At 38.6% G+C, this 13,969-nt stretch overlaps 1 protein-coding gene across 10 annotated transcripts in view; it reads left to right on the top strand.

The window, feature by feature from the left end:
* Positions 1 to 13,969, top strand: part of Elavl2 (ELAV like RNA binding protein 2) — a 129,809-nt gene that overhangs the window by 61,063 nt on the left and 54,777 nt on the right. For 7 of the 10 annotated variants that reach the window (XM_051188170.1, XM_051188171.1, XM_051188169.1 and 4 more), the window contains exon 3: positions 2,431 to 2,674. In XM_051188170.1, coding sequence (XP_051044127.1) covers positions 2,431 to 2,674 — 244 coding nt within the window. The remainder of the gene's footprint in view (positions 1 to 2,430; positions 2,675 to 13,969) is intronic. The other 3 variants (XM_051188167.1, XM_051188166.1, XM_051188173.1) reach the window with 1 other exon arrangement.

Here is a 13,969-nt window from a genome sequence, read left to right as displayed (position 1 = left end):
TTTTTAAAAAACAAAAACAAAAACAAAAGTTTTGGTATGGTCTGAATACTAAGTTACCGTAATTCTTTACATTCTGTTTACTATGTATTTTTTTGGTTACTACATTTTGAAGTTATTTACAATTCCTGATGCTAAAAAAAATTTTGAAATTGTAAATCTGGCTGAAAATTATTTGCCCAGTAACTGTTGAAAGATTGTGCATTCTGTGAACAGTTGTGTTGAGCCTATCAATGGAATATGCATTATTTGGAAAATATAGCACATTAGTATCATTTTATTCAGAGCAGATGGTCCTATAGCTGGGAGATGCTGTGATTTTCAGTGCACACAGCCTACTGCAGCTGTTCACTTGAATGTTGGCTTAGGAGCTCATTCTTGCCACCTGAACATGGAAATAAATGTGCAATTAAGTGAGAGTGTTTGTTGTCCTTATTAAACCCTGCTAATTTCAGTCAATGAACATTTATATTTCACGTGACATCCCAATGAGCTGTAGTCCGAATCTCAGATTTGGGGTTCTTGTACTTTGTGCACATACCCTTACTTTTAAGTAGTGATTTATTTTAATAGGCTGTGGCCACTTTCCTCTTGTTTTTAATGTTGCTGAGCAGAGGTAACCCTCTGAGGATTTTGCTGTGAAAAGACTAATTCATGAGTAACCTACAAACTGGAACAGTTAAACTTTTATTAGAAAATTTGAAGCCTCCCTTCTCATTTTCAAATAACTTGTCAATTATAGTATCTTGAAATATTTTGATTTTTTTTAAATACAGAAATCCAACGGTTTATTTATTACCCTTTATTTTCTTAAGTATTCACTGAGAATACTTAAACGAGAAAAGTAGTTTAAATCTTGAGGGGGGGGAAGTTTGTTTCTTTGGAAAAGAAACGATACAATTGGAAGGTTACAGGTTGTTTGATTATTTCCTAACTCCTCTGCCTTGAGTCTGTTTTTATCCTGACAGTGCTGATTCATGTCCCTCAATATTCTGGATCTGGTCACTTGACCAGTTTGCCTGGTGCTGCTTTCTTATGTAAACATCTTTTGGACATAGAGATTTTGTAGAAGTAGCCTTTTATTTTTCTTAGGCAATTTGAATTTGAAAAGACGTTTTCCCCATTCCTTATAATCAGCCATCTCTCCCTTCTACTTTGCTTTTTTTCTTTTATCAGATTCTTTGCCTTTTCTATGCTAAAGCCTCCTAAAGCTAGCATGCTCTCATTCAGAGTTGTCAGGTTGGAGCAGTTCTTTGGGGAGCTGAGAGGTGTATTGGATGAGACAGTATAATCTTTTCACCCACCGATGCTTTGACTTTTGGATTCCCCCATGGCCGTGGCTATCCAAAGTTGGACAGTTACTAGAAAATGCTTTGGAAAATTTGGGGGCTGTGGTTTGTGACTCTTTTGTTCAAAGACCATCAGATTCTACATCTAAAATGGTATAATAATTTTTGGAGTAGTTGGAACTTTTGAGGAAATTTCCCCCCCATTCTGTTATTCATCTGCTGTTTGGCTATAGACACCTTGTCACTTGGCATTTTCAACAGCCTTGGGCTGGCCTGTTTGGAGAAGTTGGTGTATTTATATTTTTGCTTTGGTGAACTGGATATGCGTTTTTGGCCTTAAAATTAGAGTCAAGGCAAAATATTATCCTGAATTGTTTGTGGATTCTGTTTTGATTCTATAGATCAGTTACTTGTTGGTAGTCCTCAGTTGCCAATTGACAAGAATGGCTGAATAGTCTACAGATGTAGACAGAATATTCATAGTTTTACTCCCAAGTTAACCTACCCTTTCACTCCTGAACATATAACACCTATTTTCTTATTTCTTACCAATGTTAGAGGTACAAAATAATGTTAATCAAAAACATTTCAGTATGTAACCAAAACAGTACATGTTGACAAATTTTATTTTTGAAAGTACCTTTGCTCCTTGATTTTGTTAATGGATGCCTATCAGTCTTAGGTAATTGACTCTTACAAATTGAAGAATCCTCTTCAGAGTTAGTATGCCATTTTTTTTCCCCTTTGTTTTGGCAGCATGTTAAGCACTTTTATTTTCTAGAATGAGTTTTAGTCAGGACACAGTTTTGTGCCCTTTGGTATTAAATTGCTTCCTCTGTGGACACTGCAGGTGAGTTGAGGGTTTATGATGACTAGACCCAGGATATGACTCTAGAAGATGTTTAAGTTTTAAATTGTACTTATGTGCATGTATGAAATATGTATGTGGAAATATAATTATAGTCTTAAATTGAATAGCTTTATATGAAATACAATTAGCGTAGGTGTTTTACCTTTTGTTGAAGCTTTATTGTAATCTCAGCAGAACGACTTGTGTTTAGTGACAAGTGTTTAACTCTTGGGTGGAATCTCTAATAGCTTGTGAAATATGAATTCTGACATTTCTTATTTTCTCTGTTTTTAGCAGGTAATTGCTGCCATGGAAACACAACTGTCTAATGGGCCAACTTGCAATAACACAGCCAATGGTCCAACCACTGTAAACAACAACTGCTCCTCACCAGTTGACTCCGGGAACACGGAGGATAGCAAGACCAACCTAATAGTCAACTACCTTCCTCAGAACATGACCCAGGAGGAGCTCAAGAGTCTCTTTGGGAGCATTGGTGAGATAGAGTCCTGTAAGCTTGTAAGAGACAAAATAACAGGTACGCAATTTTATGTAGATGTTTGACATCTAAAGAACCATAGGTCAGGGCATGAGAAAATACCTTTGAATCATAAATCATTCAGTGCTGAAGCTTTACATGTCTAGACTTTCAGTTACTGTGTAAGCAATATGAAACCAGTATTAAGTGTTTCTTTTTAAAACAAAATGCTTTTGGGGGGACTGTCTCTTGATCTTATTTTTTTACTTGCTGTTTTTTTTAAAGACAGAGTCTCACTCTGTAGTACAGGTTGACCTGCAGCTCACTATGTATAGACCATGCTGGTTTTGAGTTCTGGCAGTCCCATATTAGCTGACTGAGTGCTAAGACAACAGATGTGAACCACTATGCCTAGATAACAGTTAGCTGGACTTTGAATATATTCTGGGATGGAGGACAGTGCTTTTGGAAAACCGAGTGCATGATAGTAACGTTCAGGTTAACCTTTACTTTTTCAGTACCCCTGAGCCTTGCATAACAGCATTTCAGCAGTGAGCTATAAGGAGAATATTTTGTTTTACAAAGAAGGGGAAAACCTCACAGTGTTCTTCCATTAAGTTGCTGTAGTCTCCAAGCTTATACTATGTATGATAATAGACTGACTAATACATTTTCAGTCTCCAAACAATTGCATTGATAGAATTAGAGAATAATGGAACTTTATGGTCTATTCCTTAAGAAGGAAAAAATATGTGGTATATGAGAATTCTTTTTATTGTAAAGATGAAGAGGAAAGGAATTGGGATGGCTTATTTGGCCTAATTTGAAAAATGTTTGTATCCCTTTTTATTTATTTTTTTTTTTTTGAGTAAATTTTCACTTAAGCTCAAACCTATTTAATGATATTTAATGAGCATGCTCTTAGGACAGGAGTTAATGTTTCCTACAAGAATTGTTTTAAAATGCTAAAACCATGACATTAAGTGTAAATAGACCTTGTAGGGCCTTCATGTTGTGACATTTGGTGAAGCATCAATTGCTTTATGAAGTTTATAAACAAACATATCAAAGTAAGTTTTTTTTTTGTTGTTTTGTTTTTGTTATTTCATGACAGGGTTTCTCTGTGTTAGCCCTGGCTTTTTCTGAAACTCACTCTGTAGACCAGGCTGGCCTTAAACTCAGAGAGATCCACCTACATCTGCTTCTGGAGTGCTGGGATTAAAGGTGTGTGCCACCACTGCCTGGCCAGGCTTAAGAATTTGAGTAAATAAATGTTTCTTAAAAGTGGTGTGAAGGATGGGGCTAGAGTTTGACTGCTTAACTGGTCATGTGACCATAGAGAAGTTAGTCCTGGCTTTATCTCTGGTTAATTGCAATTGAGGGCAGTGGTCATGGGTGGGTCATTTAGGACTAGTTGAGCTGATAATTTGTGCAGCTCTGTAATCAAGGCCCAGGGAGTCTTTTTTTTTTTTTTTTAAATATCTCTTCTGTGCCTGGAGCCAGTGTCTGTGGTTGAGCCTCACTGTTCTGTTCCCTGAAGCTACAGATTGAAGACTGCAGATAGTTAATCTATTCCCATCCAATTTTCCCATCCAATTAAAAAGAAGTCCATTACCTCTAATACATACTGAATAATCCTGTATTTAGCTAATTATGTTGCTTCTTTGTACACCATATTGCCAGGAGGGTTCTTCAATTGTTGAAAACTCAAACGGATCATGTTTTCCTTCAGCCCTTTGTGTGTGTGTGTGTGTGTGTGTGTGTGTGTGTGTGTGTGTGTGTGTGTGTTGGGAGGAGTGCATACTGGGGGATTGAACAAAGATCTCCACAAACACTAAGGCAAGGTTCTGTCCCTGAGCTATATTCCTGGCCGTTTGCAAGTTTCATTAGCAAACTGAGGAGTAGCAGTATATCAAATTAATAAAGAGTTTTTGAAAATTTGGAAAAGGTAGAAAATAATTCTGTCCCCTATATTGGATTTTTATCTTTAATGTTTTTTTTAGTAAAATAATATTTTTTTGCTTGTGGATTTTTTTTAAGGATACTTGAAATAAGTATTAAAGTATGATAAATGGTGTGTAGGCTATAACATCAATTTCTGTGATTTCTTGTTCAATTGCTTAGTGGCAACCCACCATTAATAGGATGAAGATGCTTGGATAGTGTGTTAAAAAAATCACATTTTTTTTTTTTATGATACTGGAGTGGTAAGTGAAAATATTAAACAACTCATCCATCTTTCATATTAGACATTTGCCACAGAGAACATCTTAGGGGATTTTCCACGTCTTATCCCTGAGCAGACTTGAATCATGTTATTCTTCCATAAACCCTTTCCAGGGCTGTTACGTGGCATAATGGGGTAAATTTGAGTTCTCAGTCTTCTTCTCTATGCACTCTTTGGCTTCAGTGTGGTGAACAGTGGTAATGGAAACACATGGCTCACCTCAATCACAGTTAGATGTTGAAATGGAATTGATTCTTGATGTTCCTTTGCTTCATTGTCCCTGCAGTCTTGGAGATTCCCAGGATAGTATAATTTCTATTGAAATATAAGGTAAGCACATGAACTCACAGTGGAGCACAAAACTAGTGCAAGCCCAAGCTAGACCAAATCAGAGTGGAGAAGGTAGTTGGACATACAGTCCTACCCCTAACTGTGGAATGATTTGTGATTGTTAGCTGCTGAGAAAATAAGGGTCAGTTTTCTCTAAAAATGTAGCCCCTGCTAAGTCAATTATACTCCAGTGGAAGACCATACATTTAAGAATATTTTGGGCAAAACATATTGATTTTGAAGTGTTTTTATAAAAAGTAAATAAAGGGTTCAAAATTGGGTAGATAGATAAGGCAGGGTGTCGATCTGGGAACACTTATTGGGGTGAAAATGATGAAAATGCGTTGTACGAAACTTAACTTTTAAATAACTAATAAAACTAATAAAAACATGAAATCAGAGCCGGTAATCACTCCTTTAATCCCAGCACTTTGAGAGTCCAAGGCAGGCAGATATCTAAGTTCAATACAAGCCTGGTCTACAGAGTTCCGGGACAGCCAGATCTATATAGAGAAGCCCTGTCTAGAACTTCCCCCTCCCTGAGACAATAAATAATAATAAATATAAAACCAGAAGGCCCAAAATATTTTAGAATAGGATAAAATAAATATTTGCAGACAAATATCACTCTGTACAATTCTACATGAAGTTTTTCTAATAAAGTCACTGAGAAGATAAAAGGAAAAGTTATTCAGAGAGCAAGTAGCAAGTCCAGGAAATCCTGAGCATCACAGTCACACTGTGCTTTCCTCTTTCCTTTCCGTGGAGATAATGTTTTGCTATGGAGCCCAGGCTGTTCTGTGACTGGCCACCATCCTGCCTCAGCTTCCCAAGTGCTGTGGATTGCAGGTTTGTGGTGCTTCTAAAGGCTTTAAAGCTACAAAAGCTCTCAGAATCATTGAAGCACTTACCGGCAGTTTAGCCTTAAGTTCTTGCCTCTCAGAGTTTGAACAGTGATGATGTGTGTGCTCATATGATGAGCACAGTGCTGGGAAGTGTAAGTTAAGAAGCCAAGTAGTTGAAAAGACAAAAACTCCAGGCACTCAGAGACTTTGCAGGTGTTGATCAACCATGGTTAGGTTAACACTTTGAATGGTAACCAGAGGTGGTTTCTTCCCCTTTAGGGGAGTGTATCCCAGTTCATTCTTAACTTCTGGAGGATTGTAAAGCTGTTTTTCATCCTTGTTTATTCAGCCAGGACAGTGATTTTTCAAAAATTTTATAATGGGATTCTCCGTTACTTTTAAAATAAACACGATCTTAACTCCTCAGGATTGAAATAGATAAGTGACATTTTATTAGTCTAATAGATACTTTCAAATTTAATAGTGTTTGTTTGCTGGGATGAAGTCAGTCATGGCAGACACAGGCTGTCTTGATGAATGTTAATTTGAAAACACAGCTCTGTATGTCAGTTTTATTTGGAACCCATAGAGTTTGAAGTGATCAAGAATTCTGAGACAACAGCAGGGTGGCCAGGCAGGTGGGTGGGCGGTAATGTAAAGCATCCATTCTGAACTTCCATGCTGTTTAATCATAAGGGTAGAGGCAAGGCTGTATGTGCTCCCGGGTCTGAAGCCAGGATATCAGCCAGCATAATTTACTTTTAGATTTTGGAGACTAAATTTATAAAATGGCATTAGTATCAAATTTATAGAACTATGATGAAAGTTTGAAGCATCTCTAACCAGTAAAATATACCAGAGAAATTTGTGGATTTTATCAGGATATCATTAGACATTATTATTTTTCATGTACGTTAATCCATTCTAAAGGTTATGGTTACAATCAGTCATCTCAAAATATGATATTGTCCCAAAGGTTTGCGCAAAGGCTCATTTTGTTTTGTTACTCAAACTGGGCATTTATGAATGTGGGGTGGGGTGAGCTGAGGAGCCGAGTATAGTTTGTGTGTGTGTGTGTGTGTGTATGTGTGCGCGCGCATGCATGCATGTGAATGTGTGGATGTGTGTGCTCTTGCATATGTATGAAGGTCAGAGCAGGACATCCAAATTATTCTCAGTTGTTACCTTGAGATTGGCTCTCATTAAAAACTGAAAGCTTGTCCATCAGCCTTAGAGAGATCTGCCTGTCACTTAATGTGGTTTGACCATGGCAGGCTTTTTAACATGGGTGCTAGAGAATTTGAACTCAAACCCAAATCTTGAAGAATAAGCACTCTTGTTCATTGAACTCTCTAGTCCTAGACTAGACTAGGTAGTTTTGAAATACTGGTTTTTAATTAATATATATGTATGTATACATACATACATACATACATACATACATACATACACCTACGTGATTTTATGTTCAACCATGTGCATGTAGATACCTCCACAAGCCAGAGGATTTTGGATCCCCAATGTGGATTCTGGAAACTGAACCTCTGGTCCTCTTTAAGAGCAATAAGCATTGTTAACAGCTGAGCTGTCTTCTTCATTCCCTGAACTAGGTATTTTTATAGAACAGTCTTTGGTGTTAGTATTGATTGATGCCAATACAAAATTTCTGAAACACACACAAAAAGTTGGATATATTTTTGTACCACTGTCAGAGAGGAAAATCACCTAATCTGTTAGATTTAATGAATGAGTACTGAAATAAATGAAATTCAAAGTAGTAGTTAGAGAAGGGAGTGAACACAGTATTTTTAAAAAAGGAAAAGTTTGGTCTTTGAAGGATGATAAATTTCAGCACAGTGCCTAGGAAATTGATCGGGGGAATCAAAGTGAAAGGAGAGTTGTCTTAGCAAGGTATGTTGTGTGGACTTGTCTCATGCCTACTATCTGTAATGACAGAGGTCCTTCCTTTAGCTGGTGCAGGATGAGGAGGAGCACATAGTCCCTTGGGAGAATGTATGCTTTGCTTTTGGGCAGAACAGGAGAGGGGAAGAGATCCCTTCTTGCATTCGTTGACTCTTAACCATCTTCAGCCTAATTAGTGTCTATATAAGAGTGAACTATTCTGGGGTGACATTTTCTGGGTTTTCTCCTCAGATATGAAGCTGAATTATCTACTGAATTAGTTATTTTTCTATTTAGCAAGATAAACTACCATGCCCCAAAGTAACATACAGAAGGAAGAGTTTATTTTGGCTCATGGTTCCTGAGGGAGGGTAAAGGACAGTATTGGTACAGGTGGCTGGATTAGAAAGCTAGCCGACCACATTTCACCTGTAAGCAGGAAGCAGAGAAGCAGCAGAAGTGGGACATGATTAAAAATTCTCAATGTGTGCAAAGCTCCATGTCCTAAAAGTGAATAACTTCTCCAGTTCCACCCGCCGGGTGGCAAGTGTTAAAATACATGTGTCTGTGAGAGGGACATTTCTCATGTAAACTACACTTCCTCCTTTTAACATTGTACAAGATCAGTCTGCTTTTGTGTTTTCTCATTAAACTGCCTTAAAGATTTGACTATCATAGCACTAGCCTTTATTTTCTTAAACTCTGCCAAAATTCTGAATTTACTGGAATTTTTTAAAAAATGCTATTGGAATATTTCCTTGCATATTCCTGAAAGGAATACATACTCCCTATGGCTGGAGCTGTGCTCCAGAGCTTGTCAGCTTCATTTGAGCTCCTTTAGGGCTAATTGACTTTCACCTGAGCATGCTGCTGCCGCACTGTGTTGTGGAAACCCTTCTGTGAAAAGGTCAACCTGAACAAATATTTCCTGGCATTTTATTTGTGAATGTCATTTGACTTGTAGTTCTGTATACAGTGACTTAATTTTATTTTTTACTTCTTTTCTTTCCCCCCCCCCCTCTTTAAATTTAGAATTTTAAATTTGACATTATTAGGGGCACCCTTTATTGGAAACACACACACACACACACACACACACACACACACACACACACACACACACACACTTTAATTAAGTTTGAGGCAAGGTCTAACAGTATAGCCCATACTGGTCTTGAACTCACTGTGTAGCTAGGCCATCCTCAACTACTTAGTCCTTTTGCCTCCAGCTTCTGAGTACTAGGGTTACAGATGTACTCTGCCATACCCATCTTTGTAATCAGATACCTTTTGAGTGCTAAAAGCACTGATAACCCTTCCTAGTATCGTGAAGAAACAGATTCTCAGTTAAAAGGATGTATTGTGGATATAGGTTTACAGTGATCTCTTAGGCATTGTACCACCTTCATTCCAGTTTTATTTGAAGACAGATTATAACTATAATTTCAATACTTCATACCTTATTGAAGGAAAGATTTTGCAAGGTGGAGTATGTTTTCCATTCCCATATTAAATGGGCATGATGAGGATTTACTAAAACTTTCTATATACTAGCGTTATTGAACTTGTGATTACTACTAAAATACCTTTTCTTGATAGAAAAGGTGGTTTTATTAACAGTAGTTTTGAAGGTTTTAGCATATAAAGCCCATCCTTAGGGGCTAGGGAAATGGTTTAATTGGTAATAGCATGGGCTGAGCAAACATGAGGATCTGAGTTCAACACTTACTTGAGAAAGCTGAGTGTGGCTGTTCACACCTCTAACCCCAATGTAGTGGTATGACATAAGAAATCTCAGGATCTTAGGGGTTCACTGGCCATCCAGCCTAGCTAAAAAAAAAAAGAGCAATCCCTAGGTTCAGCGAGCAACCCTGTCTCCAGTTAGTCAGGCGGAAAGTGATGTAAGGGGACACCAAACATCTGGTTTCCATGCATGCATTGGGCACTCAGACATTCACACACTGTATTTTTTACACATAGGGTGAGATTCAACCTGGCAATTTGGCTTGTTTTGCAGCCTTATTGGAATTGTTTGACTCTGAACTTCAATTTGGTTCTGAGAAAGCATCTCCAAATAGATCTATTATCTGAGAATTCTTGTTTGGGAGGAATGCAAAACTTCTTTTCTATATGTGATCATCATTACTCAGAAGTGGGACTAAGTAGGAATAGGAAGTTAAAGGATCCCAGCAAGTTGATTGAAGCTAATATGCCAGCCTTGATCTGGTGATCTGGTGTATAGGAACTGGTGTGTGGTTTTGTGTGTGTGTGTGTGTGTGTGTGTGTGTGTGAGAGAGAGAGAGAGAGAGAGAGAGAGAGAGAGAGAGAGAGAGAGACTATCTGACTTAAATAAAGCATGAAGATACCCTCAGCTAAACTCCCTAGTGGGGTATTACTGACCTGGACTCTGAGCAGGTTTTTAAATTTAGCCATAAGGTGTTGGTTGAAAATTATCAGCAGTGCTTGCTTACACTTTTATGGATGGATGCCTTCTCCTTGTGATGCCTGTCCCTTTAATGTAAATCACAATACCCTTTCAGCTAAGGCATTCCCATAGAGAAGTACAGAGAGCAGTAGATTGGATGTAAAGAAGCCCAGCATTTCTGCATTGTTAGCAGATCACAGAACTTGAAGAAGAAAAAAATGCTGTCTCTTTGTTTTCTTTTCTGTTGAAACATTCATTGAAAACATTTAAAGCATCGCTTCGTTCACTCACAGATTTTTACAGATTTCAGACTGTGGAGACGAGGGTGATCTCTGTAAGGGCATGGTTAATTTAGCAGATGCAGTTTTACACCTTGTTTTCCTTTTCTGTTAAGTCCTTATGCATGTTGTGAAATAGAGTTTATTTTTAGCTCTTAATGAGTCCCTTTCTCCTCATTGTACTTTTGGTTGGAATCCTGTTTTCAACTTAGTATTTTGATTTTAAAGGGAGAGTGTGTATGACTTAACCAAGTTCATGTTTACACCCTTTCTCTGGCTCAATTAAAATTTTATGTTTCTTGGTGTAGCATGAAAGACTTACTACCTTTTACTTGCCCGGGATTCCTCATAGCCTGTTTGACCTTGGATTCTCATCTTCAGGAAGTCAAATCTTCCTTTTATGAAAAAGTTTAAGGGATGAACAGATGCAGGTAAACTGTAAAGCAGAATTACTGAGTGTTCTTCAAGGTCATTGGAAGGTTTATTGCCTTTTCAGGAGGATGTTAACACAGGGGTCTACAAGCTACTGCCTTCTGAAATCCTCTTGACCTTGGTCTGAGATTCTCATAACACAACTGGAAAGAATGACAGTTGCCTTTAGCCTGTGTTAACAGCATCCAAACAGGCTGATTGCATCATCAAATCAGTGGAAGATTCCTAATGACATCACCATTTGACCTCTCGGAATTCTGACTTTCCCTTTGTGATCTGAGTACTGAGGCAGCAGCTCTCCTTAAACACAGTGCTGAATGCTTCTCAGATCTGTTGATTCACACAGCACTCACATTTACAAATTTGATGAATTGGGGTTTAACATGTTAATCTCAAGGTTTCAGGCCAGGTTTGTTTTAAACCTGCATTGCTGATGTTTGTAAACTCTCATTTGAGGGATAAGTTCATATGCATTAGAAAAGATGACACATAATTTACAATACTGATTTGTAATTTTTTATGTATATATTCATTTTTCAGTGCTAGAAACCAGAAGCTTTGACAGAAAGACAAGGTAACATTCAATAACCCTAGTTTTAGGTTTTAGAACATCCTAGTTGAGGCCAAAGGGGCTATAAGGATGACTCTGCAATTAAGAGCACTAGCTGATCTTCAAGAGGGTTAGATTCCTGGTATCTATATGGCATATCAGGACTGTCAGAGTACAGAGGAACTCACACCCTCTTCTTGTTAGATACACCCTACTGTTCTTTTGTTATAAGTATTGCCTAAGAAACACAAACACAAGACTCAGTGCCCACATGGAGTTTATTGAGGGGGGGGAGGAAAGGTGGTAGCTGGTGGCCAACAGAAAGTAGGGGAGAGAGAAGAGGGGGAAAGGGAGAGAGAGAGCAACAGAGAGAAAGAAGGAGCAACAGCAACAGATAAAGAAGGAGCAAGAGAGAGAGATAAAGGAGCAAGAGAGAAAGAAGGAGCAAGAGAGAAAGAAGGAGCAAGAGAGAGAGGAGCCAAAGAGAGAGGTACGCTTGGCGTGCTTGCTTTAGAAGGGAAACTTGTGCATGTGTAACTGAGTCCCCTGGCAGCCAGGTAAAGCTTGAGCAGCCAGGTAAGTCATGATGTAGATAACACAAGGCCATGAGCATCCCACCTATCATCAGGGGGCGGGGTCAGCAGACTTCTGGTTCCCAACACATCCCATCATCATCTGGCACCCAAGGCTACTAGGCTACTAGGCTAGCATGTAATACACAGACATAATACCTATACACACAAAATAAAAATAAGTCTTTAAAAAATTGATATCTGTGCTTCCTTATGCAGTTGAGGTTTTAGTCCTCCGAGTGTGGAAACCAGTGTTTCTGGACCTGGTTGTTAGGTCAAGGGTGTCTTGTGTTCTTCCATGGCCTTGAGCCAGATGGCTGTCTTCCAGAGTCTTCCATTCAGTTGTTGAGAGGCAGTGAGTTTGTAGATTTTTCTCCAATAGGAGGGGACAAATAAGAGTGAGGATTTCCTTCTGTAACTTGGTTTTCCCGTTTACTACCTCTCTTTTTCCAGGTACTCACCTTTCAAGAAATCTCTCTCCAACCCTCAGAGTGGAGCCATTCCTCCTCACCCCAGACAGTAGGGACAGTTCCTGTAGTTAGGAATTCAGTGTCTTCTGGAAGCCATTTTGGGAGGCAGATGCTGATATATGTGACCTTAGGAAAAAGTGATAAGTGGCAGTATTGTGTCTTATATCATGTTGACTTGTGCTGCTGAATAGAGCAATCTTCCTTTTACATCTTGGGTCTATACTTTGGACTCCTGCTTCCCCACTTGGCATCAGCTGCATGCCTGGCTGCTGCTACCCCTCTCAGTGATGGACTGGTCTTGTATTCAGAAGTTGGCTGTTGACAATTCAAAGCAATTGCATGTGTTGGAGCTTAACAGACCCCCCTCCCCAGTGTATGAATTTAAAATAATAAAACAGATGTAATACTTCTCAAGTCTTTTTTTTTTTTTTTTTTTTTAAATTAACCACCCCACTCCCACCCCTACTGCTCATGCTGGAGATTGAAACTAGGTCCTTGTAGATGTTAACCTTGAGCAGAGAGGAAGAAGCTCTGTTGCTGAGGCTATCATCTGTCTTAATTTGGTAATAGTGGTGCTGTTAGTAGCCTGTATGAGATGTTTGGCTATGGTTGGGAACATCTGTGCTGTTTCATTCCTTATTGATGGGGTGATGTGATCATGTGTTAGAGAAGAAAGGGTAGAGAACAGACAATGGTCATATAAAGAGAGGTATACAAAATGTTCTAGGCTTCTGTGTGCTGTTTTAAACTGGAGTATAACAGCAGTCTAGTGTGATTTGTTTGCTAATTAGTTGATTTTACCACCTGATAGGTTTTTTTGTTTGTTTCTTTAGATGGAAAGATTTATAAGGACCTTTGTGAGTTCAAGAGAAAGTTGTCTCATTCTTTTATTAGGACCATTTTGTTTGTGAATTCTCTTTCTATGTCTAGTGGGTGTGAGGCCACAGGACATTTCCTCCATGAGTATGCTACAGAAAATAAGGCCAGAAAAGGACTAAGAGTCACATAGGCAGTTTGCCTCAGGACCCAGGTTCTTTTTCTTACTTTGTTTTTAAAGACCTTATCTCACTCTGTAGCAGGCCTGAGGCTCAATCTTGAGCAGTTCTCCTCTCCAACCCTGGTGAATGCTGGAATTACAGGCAAGAGCCCCCAGGCTTAGCTGGGTTGTAGGTATTTGAAGACTCTTTTGTGGGAGGAGATTGTGATGGAGACATTCTGTCTGGTTTGACTTGATGGTTTTACTTCTCATTAACTCTGGAGGTTGGTTCATAGCTACCTTCTCTTCCTTCCAAACACCCCTGCGTCTATTCCAGTAAATTCCTTT

Source organism: Phodopus roborovskii, unplaced genomic scaffold (assembly GCF_943737965.1).
Source record: "Phodopus roborovskii unplaced genomic scaffold, PHOROB, whole genome shotgun sequence".
Lineage (NCBI taxonomy): Eukaryota > Metazoa > Chordata > Mammalia > Rodentia > Cricetidae > Phodopus > Phodopus roborovskii.
The sequence above is the reverse complement of the archived record's forward strand: the minus strand, read 5'-3'. Positions and strand labels throughout refer to the sequence as shown.